Raw genomic sequence first — 14042 nt, forward strand, 5'->3', positions numbered from 1 at the left:
GTTCCCAGAGAGATGTAGACGGCTGGAGGAGGGTGCGGCGCAGGGGAGAGGCGGGAGCCAGAAGGGCCCCCCCGCCCCCAACACCCGCACCAGGCCTTTGCACAGACAGCCTTTCTGCAGGCAGATCCCAACTTCCTGACCTTTGCCCCTGACCTTTGCCTTCTGGTCATCCCCGGAGCTGAACAGAGGCCACGCTGGGGGCAGGGCCTCAGGTGCATGGTAAAAACGGGGGTCTGGAGGGGCCCCCCAGGAGTGCCCTTCCTCCTGGGGCTTCAGATGACGGCTGGACACAGGGGTGTGCTAAGGTATACCAGCCACCTGTGGGCAGCGGGACCAGCACTGACTGCTCTGGGGCCACAGGTTTCAGTGCCCCCTGAAACAGAAGTAGTCTAGGGAGAAGGGCCCCAGAGCCGAAGGCTAGTGAGGAGGACAGCCCAGGAGATGGTGGTCAGAGGCGGCAGACAGTGGGAAGGAGGCCCAGACGCAATGGAAAGACGCAGGACGTGCTGGCTTCAGGGCCACTGCCAGGTGTCTGGTGGGGGGAGGGGATGGGGGTGCATCCAGGGGATGAGAGCAGCTCCCTTGGAGACACCTGGAGACCAGGGGGGACACTATGTGAGGGACAGTGGAGGGGAGGGCCACCCTGGAGCCCACGGCCACAAGAGAACTTTCTAGAAGGAGGGCAGCAGCATCAGTGTCCTGGAATGCTGAAAGGCCAGAAAAGATGGGGCCCAAAAGTGTCCACGGGGCCGGTGACCCTGAGGACACTGGGCCCTGACAGCAGCTGTGGGGGTGGGGTGGGGGAGCGGTGGCAGGTGAGGCAGGGGACGGGCCCCAGAGCAGGGCCCCGGGTGCTGGCTCTGAGCCAGGGAGGAGGGGTGCGGGGAGGACGTGCTCACGAGGGGTCTGGGAGCAGGGGTGCAGTCGCAGAGCGCCCCTTGGCAACAGGACCAGGGGGAAGGAACAGCGGGAACTCGGCGGCAGCCAGCCGAGGCAGGAGTGGGGCTCAGTGGAGCTGTGGAGTGAGCGGGGCAGGAGGGGGCTGAAGGGAGAGGACATGGGCCCTGAGCGCCGGGTTGTAGGGGCGCCCCTGGGAGCTGCCTTCCCGCCCGCCTGGGCGCAGCCAGTGAGGGGCCTCCCCTACCGGGTCTGCCCCTACCCCGGCTGGTCTGCTCGGGGGTGCCTGGAGGGAGGTGTCAGCAGGAGCCGCAGTGGGGGTACGTGGGGGGCAGTCCTTCCCGCAAAGCAGCGCTACACCCGGAAAAGAAGCGGTGAGAACCCGGGCACGAGAGGGAGCAAGAGGGAGGGGCGCCGAGTCCCTGCGCACCGGCCGCGCGCCCTGCACGCCCCCCACCTGTTCACCCTCTGGCTCCTGGCCCCGCGTCTGCGCGCCCGCATCCGCCCGGAGTTAGGGGTCTGCGGGGCAGGAGTCGGGGCGTCGCCGGGAGGACGGGGACGCGAGCGCGCGGACCCTCGGCTGCTGCTCCTCCCCTGTCCCCCCCCCACACACACACACTCCGCCACAGCCGCCACCCAGTGTCGCGGCCGGAAAGTTTGCGCGCGGCAGGCGCGGGGCGCGGGCCGGGAGCCGGAGCCGGTGGGGAGCGCCGAGCTGGACCTGAGCGGCGTGGTGAGCACTGGGGCCCGGCCCGAGGGGACGTTCCGGGAGCCCACCAGGCCGGGCCTGGGACGCGCGGAGTGGGGAGCGCGGGACTAGGCAGCAGGGATCCCTGTCGTGGGCCGGGCGGTCTCGGCCTGGGGTTGCCGTCCTCATCCGCCGTCTGACACCTCCATTTCCACCCGCGGGATTCGCCCCTGCAGCGCTGGCGCAGCGGGTCTCCCGCGGTCGGGAGGGCTGGGGGTCTAAGCGCCCCGCCGTCCACTCATCCCCGGGGAGTGCGACCAGGGGCGGGGTGGCTGTCTGCCCCACTCCCCTGCTCGGCTCGCGACTCCTCTCTCGGCACCACTCCCCCGCGGGGCCGCTCCGCGGAGACGCCCCGGGGGCGCGGGTCCTCAGCCCCGCGGGCCCTGCACCCCAGGACGCCCCCAGCAGTATCCCAACCCCGGGAGGCTTTCGGGCGGGGGCTGAGGGGCTCAGAACCCCGCCGTCCGCTCCTCCAAGAAGCCCATATTTGTCACTTTGACCCGCAGCGAGGGCGGGTCACCGCCCTGTCCTGTTCCCGCCGCCCCAGCGCCCCCGCTCCTGCCTCTCGGCCGCGCGGGGTTTCTGCTTCCACCCTGAACCGAACCGACTGACCCCTGACGCCGGGGCGCCCACATCCCCCGCGGACTCGGACCGGCCAGGGCTGCTTTTCAGGCCCAGGTGCTGGGGGCGAGGCTCGGTGGGGGAGTTGCAGCCTGGCAGGTGTCCAGGCCCGCCCCGCCCCCACGGACAGGGGGTGAAGGACGGGGATCCAAGCGTTGTCAACAGCCCGTGTCCTCTGATCCTCCCTGGCCACCACCTTCCAGCACTTGCTCTGGTGTCACAGAAGTACCCCCCACTTCATACACCTCAGAGGTGGGGGGCCCAACCCCACCCACCTGGATTCTGGGGTGACCTGGGGAGACCACCGCTGCTTTTTTTGTCTGCCCATGGGCCATCCACCCAGCCTAGGAACCCCTTCCCCAGGTCGGGGAGTCCCTCAGACACCCCCAGTGGAAATTGGTGGGACGCTGGCCAAGCCGTCAGCAGTGGGTCATTCTGTCCACATGGGCAGGGCACGTGCCAGCCCAGCCCCGGGAGTCAGGGGGGGGTGAATCCAGAGGGGAGGGGTGGGGGCTGGGGGCCCTTGGAGCCCCACCCAAGTCTCCCAGCCTGGGCTGACATTTGTGTGGGCTCAGCCCTGGTCCCTGATGGGAGAAGGTGGGTCCCTGGCCAGCCACCCCCCACCCTACTGCGTGGTGCCAGGAGGGTAATAAGGTGAAGACCAGGGATCCCCAGAGCAGTGCCCCCCTCTGCTCCTCGGCCTCTTGCTCATCCCAGGCCCCTCCCTGCTGCCCCGGGGGAGTCCATCTGAACCTGTGTACCCCACAGCAGGGCGGCAGGGACAGGGCCTTCAGGTGGCAGGGCTCACTCACCCCTGAGGAAGCAGACATCTTCACCCCCAGCACAAGGGCGGAAGCTGAGGCTCCAGGGAGTTAAACTGTTTGCCCTGGTCCCAGGACCAGGACTGGGTGCTGTGATGTTGTCCTGGCCTGTGGAGCCAGCCTTCCCCCTGGGTGCCCAGGGTGGGGACCCCAGAACCTCAGCTCTGCACAGCGGGAAGTCCTCCGCCCTGATCCCTATTCAGACAAGTGTCTAGAATCTCACTCACACTCTCCCCAAAGGGACAGAGGACCCACCCTTTCTACCCCTTGTCCTGTTCCCATCAGGGCCCTAGTGGGGTTCGCCTGTGGCCTTTTATATTGGGGGTGCTGAGGCCATGACCTCTGGGGGCCTGGGGCTAGAGGCTCCCTGAGCCAGGGTGTGCAGCCTGGGATCCGTGGGTGCTGATCCCTAACCCTCTGCCAAACCAGACCTGGGGTGGGTGTGAGGGACATGGAGGGCCCCCCTCCCTTGGCTGCAGCTTCCCGAGGAGAGTAGTCTGGGAGGGGCAGAAAGGAGGGTCCCCAGGCAGCCCACCCCTCTCCCCTGGGTTCCCTGGAATAACTGACCGCCCAGTGGCCCCGCCTGGCCCTCAGGGCCCATCTGTTTTTGGAGGAGCTCCTGGCTGGATGTCCAACAACCTCACCCCACACTTGCACCCCTGCTGCAGGGCCTCTGGGCAGGGAACAGCTTATCGGGCAGTGTCCTTCCTCCCATGTCCCCTGCCTGCATCTCCACCGTCAGCTTTGCCCCAGCCAGCCCCTGTCACTCTCCCCCTCCCTTGGTCCTAGAGCCTCTAGTGGTTTAGGCCACGGCTGTCCCTGAGCCTATGCCCCCCCCCCACTAGCAGCCAGGCCACAGGCGGGGTCCCCCTCATTACCCTCCCAGCTCAGTGGCCCTGGCCTGTGCGGGGCCGAGAGCAGATAGAAGGCTGTCTGGTCAGAATCAGGATATAAGGACCCTTTTGTGACCTCAGGACTGAAGACACCAGAACTGCCCCTCATCCTTCTGCAAGAGCACCCACCGCTCCATGGCCCCTGTTGGCAGCCCTGAGCTTGGGCTTCTCCCCTAGTTCAGGGGCTGGGGACCACCTGGGCTTGCCTCCCCAAGCCTGGCAGGAGCCCCAGAGCAGGCTGTGGTGCAGGTGTCTGCCAGGCCTCTCAGCTCCCACACCGCATGGCGGTATCTCAGGGTCCCATTAGGGCTGAGTGGTGAGTCTCAGGGAGGCCCCTGGCTGAATGGTCCCACAAGGACCCAGCTGGACTGATTGGAGGAGGTCGAAATCCAGGGTGTCCCGATATACGCCCACCTTCGGCCATAGCCTGCCCCCTGCTCCCCACTCCTGGCTTCTCCCTGCAGTGCCCAGCCAGGCAGCTGTCCATCTGTCCATCCATCATTTGCTCGCTCCATGATAGTGTGCCCAGAGAAGGGCCCACCCAGAGCCCTGGGGGCCCTGCCTCCAGGCCCCGAGGGAGGCCCCTCCCTGCTGCCCCAGGGGAGTCCGTCTGAGCAGAGACAGGCTCTAGAAGCCTGGAAGGAGGATTTATGGGGCTGCTGCCACCCCAGAACTCTGGCTGAGACGGGCTCGGCCCAGGACTGGGCCCCGAGCGCCGCCCCCACAGGCACCCCAAGGTCAGGGGTCCCTTGTCTGGTTCCAGCAGCCGGCAGCGCTAATCTCGAAAGAATGTGCTGCCAGCTGCCTGCACGCTGTGCCCCTGCGGGACCCGGAACCCGGCCTAGGCCGTGGGCGGGGCCCAGGGCGCCACCCTGACACTCCGGTCCTGGGGAAGGGGGCATGCAAGTGACAGCGACCGCCCTGAGAATGTGCCTGGTGCTCCTGGCCCCGGGCGAGGCTGGGAGCTGGCCCAGGGCCACCGCGGTAACCATGGCAGTGGGGGCTCCGTGATGAATGGCCCTAGCACCCGGCCCCGGCCTGGCAAGCTGACTTTCCCAGGGACTAAGAATAGGTGGGAGGCTGGTGAGGGCCGGGGGAAGAGGTGGGCTGCTAGGGACACTGTCCCCCTCCCGCGGCTTCGGGACCCGGAAGGGTGGTGGCTGCCACCAGCACAGAGGGGGGCCCAGTGCCTCAGAGCCTCGAGGAGGGGCGGCAACGGGGGAGGTGGCACAGCCCCGGGACACGGGGCAAGACCTGTTGGCAAAGAGCAGCTGTTCCGCTCTCAGCTCCCACTTCGTCACGAGCACCTGGCAGCTCAGATGGGTGGTTTTAGGGGAGCAGGACACCCCGGTGGCCATGACAGAGTCCAGGTAAGTCTCCTCTCTCCTGGGATCTCTCCCCAGACCCCACTGCTCTGACCCTCACACCCCAGGAGTGCGTGTGCCCACGAGGACCCTCTGTCCCAGCTGTGCAGCCCCAGCCAGATGTGGGGGGTGGCAGCCCAGAGGCATGCCCCCCATCTGGCCATGCTGCACCCCTCTCCTGCTGCTGCTGCTGCTGCTGGCCTGCCAGGTGAGCACTAGCCCGCGGCCCCCACCCCTCGGCTCCTGCCCTCAGGCCTGCCCAGCCCCTTCCTGGGCTGACGAGGCTCCGCCCATCCATCCCTGTCCCCAGCCGCAGGCCCCCTCCGCTCAGGTGATGGACTTCCTGCTCGAGAAGTGGAAGCTCTACGGTGACCAGTGTCTCCACAACCTCAGCCTGCTGCCGGCCCCCACAGGTGCGCGCCCAGCCTTCCACCTGAGTCCAGCACTTGCCCGGTCGCACTTCCTGAGATCTTATTACGGGACTGCCCCGCCCAGCTGACAATACCCTGCCGCTGGGCGCCCCCCCACCCCCTATGGCTTAAAGCCCACCAGGCCCACAGAGCGTGGGGGAGGCTGCAAGGGGTGGGCAGACCGCACAAGGCCTGGAGGGGTGGGGAGGGCAGGGACGGGGTACGCCTCAGGGACTGGCGCAGGAGGAGCTGCCTGGGATGCCCAGACACTGTCCGGGCAGAAACGGGCCCTGCCCCGGGGCAGAGGGGGCAAGGGTTGACCACAGAGTTGGCTCTGGGCCCAGGAAGGGTGCCAACAGAATTAGGGTTCAGTCTCCAGAGAGGGAGGCACTTCAAGAAGGGAACTGGGCCCTGGCTGGTGTGGCTCAGTGGACTGAGTACTGGCCTGCGAACCAAGAGGTCATCTGTTCGATTCCCAGTCATGGCACATGCCTGGGCTTCAGGCCAGGTTCCCTGTTGTAGGCGTAAAATAAGTAAATAAAATCTCGAAAGAAAGACAAGACAAAACAAGGCAAGAAAAGAACTGGGAAGGGGGGACCCCGGGTGGTGTGGGGCAAGTTAGAGATGCCCGGTGTCCCAGGGGAGGTGGCTGGGTGGAGCTAGAGGTCAGGACTAGGCAGGGCTGGGGGGCTCGGGGAGGTGGGATAGTGAGAGAGACCTGAAGGGGAGCTGATGCTGGACAGCAGAGGACGATGCTGAGGGGGTCCTGAGTGGGGACATGGCCTTGCTGAGGAGCCTCCCTCGCCCCCGCCTCTGCAGAGCTGGTCTGTAACAGAACCTTTGACAAGTATTCCTGCTGGCCCGACACGCCCCCCAACACCACGGCCAACATCTCCTGCCCCTGGTACCTGCCCTGGTACCACAAAGGTAACTGCAGGGCGCCTGTGAGGGGTGGCCTGGGGGTCCGGCCTGGAGGCAGAGCGCTGACCAGTGCCTACCCCCAGTTCAGCATCGCTTCGTCTACAAGAGATGTGGGCCGGACGGGCAGTGGGTGCGCGGGCCCCAGGGGCAGCCATGGAGAAACGCCTCCCAGTGCCAGATGGATGAGGAAGAGATTAAGGTCCAGGTCAGCCTGTGGCCAGCGCAGCAAAGGCCAGTGGGGGCCGGGGGCAGGGCGGGGGCTCCTCCACCCCCGCCCTGCGTGACCAGCCACTGCCACTTGCAGAAGGAGGTGGCCCAGATGTACAGCAGCTTCCAGGTGATGTACACCGTGGGCTACTGCCTCTCGCTGGGGGCCCTGCTCCTGGCCCTGGCCATCCTGCTGGGCCTCAGGTACGCTGCCCGCCCTGCCCAGGAAGGGCCGCGGCAGGGCGCGGTGGGCGCTGACCCCCTGTCCTGCAGGCGGCTGCACTGCACCCGGAACTACATCCACGCGAACCTGTTCGTGTCCTTCGTGCTCAGGGCCAGCTCCGTGCTGGTCATCGACGCGCTGCTCAAGACCCGCTACAGCCAGAAGATCGGTGACGACCTCAGCGTGAGCGGCTGGCTGAGTGACGGGGTGAGCGCCCAGACGCGCCTGTCGCCCCCCCGCCCCGATGCGGCAGGTGGCCGTGGGACCCCTGCTCACCACATCGCCCGTGCCGCCAGGCAGTGGCCGGCTGCCGGGCGGCCGCGGTGTTCATGCAGTACGGAGTGGTGGCCAACTACTGCTGGCTGCTGGTGGAGGGCGTGTACCTGCACAGCCTGCTGGGCCTGGCCACCTGCCCCGAGAGGAGCTTCTTCGCCCTCTACCTGGGCATCGGCTGGGGTGAGTGGGCTGCTGTGCGGGAGGGGCCGGCTGCTGGGACACTTGGGACCACAGCTGCCGCCCCTGCAGGTGCCCCCATGCTGTTTGTGATCCCCTGGGCAGTGGTCAAGTGTCTGTTCGAGAACATCCAGTGAGTATGAGCTGGCCAGAGGCCGGAGGCCAGAGGCCGGTGCGGGGCCTGGCCTGTGGGCAGTGGGGGGCGAGCACACCTGGTGCCCAGGATGTGGGTCGTATGTGACCGTCTCCCTTTCTTTCCCGGGACACTAACTGGGTCCCCAGGGACTCGGGGGTGGGGGCAGGGGGCTGAAGGCTGTGAGCGGGCCCCGCCCTCCAGGTGCTGGACTAGGAACGACAACATGGGCTTCTGGTGGATCCTGCGCATCCCCGTCTTCCTGGCCATCTCGGTGAGGCGATGACGCACCTGCAAGGAGGGGTGTGGCGCCCGTGGGGTCAGCCTCCAGCCCCCTTTCCTTGTGGGCCTGTGGTGGCCAAGGAGACAGACAGCATCCTGCCTGGGTGGACAGGGAGGGAGGCCCCGGCACTCAGCCAGGACACTGGCCGGCGCCCTGGCCTGGGGCCGGCTGCCAGTCCTTGGCCCGGTGCCCACCAGCCCAGGGTCTACGGAGCCGGGAGGTGTGGGTGGGGGCCCTGGCGCCACCCTGAGCTGGGCCCTCCGTGTGTAGATCAATTTCTTCATCTTCATCCGCATCCTTCACATCCTCGTGGCCAAGCTACGTGCCCACCAGATGCGCCACACAGACTACAAGTTCCGGTGCGTGTGGGTGGGGTGGGGGTGTGGGTGGGGGTTGGGGGGACACACTGTGCCGGCGGCTCAGGCTTGGACCTCACAGGCTGGCGAAGTCCACGCTGACCCTCATCCCCCTGCTGGGGGTCCATGAAGTGGTGTTTGCCTTCGTGACGGACGAGCATGCCCAGGGCGCGCTGCGCTTTGCCAAGCTCTTCTTCGACCTCTTTCTCAGCTCCTTCCAGGTGCTCATCCCCCCCAGTTGCCTGCCTTCCCAGGTGTTTGCCCCCCTCAGATGCTTGCCCCCCCAGGTGCCTCCCCCCCAGGTGCCCGCCCCCAGGTGTCGTCTCCCCAGGTGCCCATCCCCCTAGGTTCCACACGACCCCCCCCCCCCCCCCCGGTGCTCGCCCCTCCTTCGGGGCTGCTCTGACCACTCCCCTCTGCAGGGCCTGCTGGTGGCTGTCCTCTACTGTTTCCTCAACAAGGAGGTAGGGGGGAGCCTGAGACCAGCCCGGGGTCAGGGGCAGAGTGGAGCGCAGGCACCTGGCCCTCATGCCCACCTGAGTCCTGTCCTCAGGGAGCGCAAGGGAGAGGGGCACCAAACGTCCATGGACCCCAGGCATTCCATGCCTTTCAAGGCTAGAGGTTGGCGGTCCTGGGGGTGGGGGTTGGGGGTGGGGTGCGGGTGGCATGGGCGGGCCCCAGGCCTGGCCCCACCTGCCGGCTGCCTGCAGGTGCAGACAGAGCTGCTGCGGAGCTGGCACCATTGGCGCGTGGGCGAGGCTCTTTGGGAGGAGCGCCAGGGTAGTAGCCACCCGGCCTTGGCCCGGCCCACCAGCGGAGCCCCCACCGAGAAGCTGCTGCTCTCCAGGGGCCGGGACAGCAATGGGGCCAGCCAGGACCCCTCTGCAGGGGCCCGCGTGGCTGGCGGCCTCCCCGGGTCGGCCGAGAGCCCCTTCTGAAGCCCTCGGAGACCTCCTGGGGCTGGACCAGGAGCCGAGAGGGCCGACGAACGATTCAGTCTGATGCCCCACAGAGGCCGGGGGGCAGTTGGGGGGTCCAGGGCCGCCCCTCCCCACACCTGCGCTGCGCCCTGCAGGGCGGGCGGGCTGGGGAACAGGAGTGGCGCAGGGTGTGCCCGTGTGTCCCCGTGTGCGTCTGTGAGTCTGGAGGTGAGGCGTGTCCTCCAACAATAAAGAGCTCACACTGCGGCCACAGTGCATGCCCTGGGCAGTGGGGCTTGGGGGTCAGGCTGGGCCCAGGGCCAGAGCAGCTGCTGGTGGGGGTCCCCTCGCCCCTTGAGCTGGTGCCACCATTTTACAGATGAATTGGAGCTAGAACCCCTGAGGAGACCCAAAGTGAGAGGCGGTTAGCAGTGTGCCCCACCCTCCCATCCGGCTCAGGGGGCCTCACCACCACCCCACGTTGGAGTGGAAGTCCCTCAACCCCCAGAGCGTCACCATCTGCCAGCAAGGGGGCATGATGGGGTGATGGCCACAGCAGGCCACTGACATCATACCCAGAGGTCGGGCTCAGGCTCGGGGTGCCGCCCCCGGCCGGGACAGGCCGTCCTCTGTGGGCCTCTGCTTCGTCCTGGCTCCAGCGCCCTGAGCAGTTCGCAGGCTGCTAACAGGTTGAAGCAGAGAGAAGTGGGCCCCAAACCGACGCGGTTGGTGAGAGTGACAGCATAGTGCTCCCCGGGCCTCTGCACAGCCCGGGGTGGTCCTCACCGGAGGGCAGCTGTGCCCAGCGAGGGTGAGCAGCCGCCGTCGCGTGGTGCTGGGCACCCCCTGGGCAGGCCGGGAGTGAGCTGAGTGTTGGACGGAGGAAGGGCCAGGTGTGCACCGGGGGGTGGGCAGTGCCCTGGGTGCGTCCTGAGGTCCTAGTTGCTGCTCGGGCACAGTGCCTGACCGAGAGGCTGGAGGCCAGGGCAGGGCTGGGAGCCACACACGGCACCCCCCCCCAAGAGTGCCCCTGCAGCCGCAAGGACGCCTGCTAGGGTGTGTGCACGGCGGAGGGCGCAGTCGGAGGAGAAAGGGGTGCAGCCGCAGCAAGCAGAAGCCACACCGGCCAGCCAGGTGTCTGGCCCCCAGAGCTGTTGGGAGGTACCGCTGGGCCCTGGGGGCGGGGTACCCGCAGCCGCTGCTGGCCACGTGGGCCCGGCTGCTCAGGCAGAGCCTGGCTAATTGGAGCAAACGAGAGGACAGGAGGCCTCTCAGGAAAGGTAAATAGAATTACTGACCCAGCAGGCACTGGGGCCCTCCTGGGGGGGTCTGCACCCCCAGATGCGGCAGGGAGGCAGCGATGAGGGGGAGGGATGGGAGGCCGCTTGGGAGACGAGGCGCTCTTGCCGTCCTGGCAGATGGTCAGGGTCCCTGTGACTTGTGGGGGCTGTGCCCCTGCAGCCCCTGACCTTCAGGCTTCAGGCCCCCAGCCCTGCCCTCCTCCGAGCCCGGCCATGGCGCCCCCACCAGCCCTTGGTGCCTGGAAGCCCGTGTGGGGCCAGCGGGGCCAGGGAAGGCTCAAGCTCTCCTTCACGCCTGCTGAGCGCCGGGTCAGTGCCCGTCTGGGGGTGGCGCTCACCTAGGGGCCTCTGCTTCCCACCCTGCCTCCCTCTGCCCTTGTCCTCCTCTACCCCTGTCCCTGTCCCCAAAGGAACTAGAGCAGGCCAGTACATTCAGGCTGGGAGGTGGAGGCCTGGCAGAAACTGGACCTGCCTGGCCAATAAACCCTGGTTCTGACCAGGCAGCCCTGCAGGTGGATGGAGGGGGATGGGCGGGGCCCCCTTTCTCACTCAGGGCCCAGCACCCACACAGCATCGTTTCCCGCCCCAGACCCTCTGCCCCTCCCTGTCTGTACCACCTTCCCACCTCCACCCCAGCCCTCCCCTCAGGCTCTCCCCTAGAAGTCATGGGTGTTGCCCAGACTGTGTGCGTGTGTGTGCGTGTGTATGCGTGTGTGTGCTGCTGAATGAGAGTGGAGACCACGGAAGAGGAGCAGGCAGACTGTAGTAAGCACAGACCAAACCTAGGAGCGTGAAGGTGGACCCCGGGATGTGTGCCAGGCCTGGGGGTCACTGGGGCCGGGCACAGGGCAGAGGCTCCAGGAGAGACCCCCTCGAGGGGATGAAAGTGACCAAACACACGGAGAGGAGACGGGAACGGCCTAGGGGAGCGCCCGGGACTTCGTGAGCATGTGCACACAGGAAACTAAGCAAAGGAAAAAGAAGGCAATTAATAACTGTAAGGAAAACAAAAAGTTGGGCAGGAAAGAAAAAATAATCACAATTTACCCCATGGCTCAGCTCTGAACACAAACACAGACATCATAATGTAAACTCCACAGCGATGGAACCAGGGTCACAAGAGAAAAGAAGCCGTGTCTACGGGGAAGGCAGGGGGAAGGGTGTCTGGGCGCTGTGCTGGGGAGGGGAGTGAAGCGGGAAAACCCAGGAACAGCAGTTTAGTCTGCTCTTCAGAAACGGGGACACGAAGCAAAGGCGGGCTGCAGGGCCGGCAGCGGCTGCCCCTGCGGAGGGGCGCGCCAGGGCAGGCTCCGCGGTTGGGGTGCTGACCTCACTCCCCACGGCTCAGTCTCCTTTCCGGCTTCCTCCTGCTCTCCCAGGCCCGGTGCCCAGGGGTCAGGCCTAGCTCTCCTCCCTTCTTTATCAAGCTTTAAAAATCAATATTCAGCTGACACCCAACCTCCATCTGCAGCCCCTGGGCCCCCTACTCTGCATGTAGACCCAGCTCCCACTGGGCACCTCCAATCTCCACAGGTTGTTCACACCAGTCTCCTCCCCCCAGCGCTCGGTTTGCTCAGAGGACCCTCCCAGCAGGTCTCCCTGCCTCCCAGGACCCTGCGGCCAGGCTCAGCGAAGTCCTTTGACATCTAGGTCTTGTACAAACCCCACCGCGCCTCGGGTCTCACCCAGTGACAGAGCGCAGGAGTCGGTTACCACCCCAGGATGGGGCCGGCCAAATCTGGACCGTGGGAAAGTGCACCACCAAGTGCGGGGGAGGGGTGGGCGTGGGGGTGGGACTCCAATCCCACACGGAGCCCAAAGCCGGCCTTGAGGGACAGAGCCCACCTGGGCGACAGGAGCTCCCTTCAGTGCCACAGACAGGCCCCTGACCACGTGGACATTGGGTGGAAACAAAAACAAGTCAGAGCCGGGCTGCGCCTCACAGGCCACCGTGTCCTGCTGAGACCGGGGCCACCAACTGCCCACAGGGCTGTCAGGCAGTGAAGACGTGCGCTGTAGAGCGCGATGGATGGTGGACGCACCCCACTGCCACCAGGACACCTGCCTTCGCTGCAGGAGGGTTGGGCAGGGGCTAACAAGGGGACGCTGCCCTCTTCCCGGCACCCCCGCCCATCCCCTGCTGTGACCACACCGAGTGCTCATCCACAGGGGACTTCGGACACCCGGGGCCGCTGGAGCAGCACAGCGGGCTCCCGTCAGGCTCCAGGCCTTGAATGTGGGTCCCGCTCCCCAAACCTGTGTTCTCCGCGGTGCTTACGCCCCCCGTCCCCTGCCCAGAGCCCCCCAGAGCACCTCACCCTCCCTCCCAGCTTGTGTCCTGGCCACGGTGTTCTTGGCAGACCCCAGGCCAAGGGCCTCCATTTCCCGGAAGAGTGGAATGGGAAGGACAGTGGGTGGTGTCCCAGGGGCCCCCCCACGTGGGGAAGGGGTACAGGCCCAGCGGCGCCCCCACTGGCGAGGGAGGCTGGGGAGTGGCTGTGGGCAGGGGAGGCTGACTCCAGCGCCCAGTGGGGCTGAAGGGAGCGGAGGTCCCCACCCGCGGGATGAAAGACTGAGGGGGCCTCAGAGTTGGAATCAAGTCGACTTTTAACTCATGCAGCAAGAATCAGACGCTTCCCACCGGGCTGCCTGGAGGCCCCGGGACCACCACAGCTCCCAGCCCCACCGCGCTAAAGGGACGCTTGAGCCAGCAGCCGGTGACGTGGCCCAGGGCTCACAGCAAGGCAGCCCTCGCCACCAGCAGCGGCGGCCCGGGCCCTCCAAAGGCCTGTGCTCGCTGTGCCCAGGCCAGGGCCGTCAAGTGCCCACAGGTGACGGACAGGGGCAGCAAGCACTGGCCCTGGGCAGCTGCCTGGGCGGCAGGTACCAACTTCCATGGGCGGCAGCAGGAGCCACCGGTCACCATGCAGCAGAGGCTGGCTGCAGCCCCGCCCCCGCCCCCTCCCCTCCCTAGGGGGACCGCTGCTGGCCACTGGGGGCAGCACAGGGCGCAGGGCCTTGGTCCTGCCCCATCCGTGGCGGTCTAGGTCACAGGGTGGAGGGCAAGCAGTGTGCCTGTGCCCTGTCAGCCTCTGGCACCCCAACTGAGCGGTGCCACACCCCTTCCCAGCCTAACAGTGGGGGCGGCGCAGGGGGCCCAGCCCAGCGGCCACCGACACCCTCACGGGTCCCTGGGACAGAGGCGGCCAGAGCTGCGGGGACTCAGCTCAGGGCCTGGCACGAGCCAGCACACCCACTGGCCGCAAGCCTGGGTGGCTGTCGGCGACGTGGACCGGCACTGCCTGGCCGGGTGGCTCCGTGGTCACTCCGAGGCCGCAGGCCCCACCCGGGTCCGGTGCCTGCAGCACAGCGACTGCTTCGACCGGTCGAACAAGGAATCGACGCTCCAGGGCGGCCCCACCCCAGTCAAAAAGCGAAGAACTGTCCTTCCTGCGCTCCAGGGAGCCACCCCCCGTGAAAGATGCCCCCAG

The 14042-nt window shown here is 67.0% G+C and overlaps 1 protein-coding gene across 5 annotated transcripts; it reads left to right on the forward strand.

Annotated features, from left to right (window-relative positions):
* Nucleotides 1-157: 157 nt before the first annotated feature.
* On the forward strand, nt 158-9517 carry GCGR (glucagon receptor). 5 transcript variants are annotated; one of them, XM_090291885.1, is made up of 15 exons: nt 1574-1630; nt 2152-2323; nt 5384-5552; nt 5655-5757; nt 6574-6681; nt 6759-6880; nt 6980-7086; nt 7156-7312; nt 7402-7561; nt 7631-7691; nt 7896-7965; nt 8245-8333; nt 8413-8551; nt 8753-8794; nt 9041-9517. In XM_090291885.1, exons 3-15 carry the CDS (start codon nt 5490-5492, stop codon nt 9266-9268), a joined length of 1449 nt encoding a protein of 482 aa, XP_090148011.1. In that variant the 5' UTR covers nt 1574-1630; nt 2152-2323; nt 5384-5489; the 3' UTR covers nt 9269-9517. The 5 variants fall into 5 exon arrangements, with proteins under 5 accessions (XP_090148008.1, XP_090148009.1, XP_090148012.1 ...); XM_090291882.1 differs by lacking the exons at nt 1574-1630; nt 2152-2323 and adding an exon at nt 158-305; XM_090291883.1 differs by lacking the exons at nt 1574-1630; nt 2152-2323 and adding an exon at nt 158-305 and having other exon boundaries at nt 7441-7561.
* The last annotated feature ends 4525 nt before the right edge of the window (nt 9518-14042 follow it).

Source organism: Furipterus horrens, unplaced genomic scaffold (assembly GCF_987537825.1).
Source record: "Furipterus horrens unplaced genomic scaffold, mFurHor1.1.pri manual_scaffold_11, whole genome shotgun sequence".
In the NCBI taxonomy this organism is placed as follows: domain Eukaryota; kingdom Metazoa; phylum Chordata; class Mammalia; order Chiroptera; family Furipteridae; genus Furipterus; species Furipterus horrens.

What these genes read in the sequence shown, in the direction of transcription:
- GCGR (XM_090291882.1), top strand. Translation starts at nt 217, where the DNA reads ATGGTAAAAACGGGGGTCTGGAGGGGCCCCCCAGGAGTGCCCTTCCTC. An exon ending in CCTGCCCTGGTACCACAAAG is followed by an intron (nt 6,682 to 6,758) that starts GTAACTGCAGGG and finishes GCCTACCCCCAG; the next exon opens with TTCAGCATCGCTTCGTCTAC. An exon ending in TGTCTGTTCGAGAACATCCA is followed by an intron (nt 7,692 to 7,895) that starts GTGAGTATGAGC and finishes CCCGCCCTCCAG; the next exon opens with GTGCTGGACTAGGAACGACA.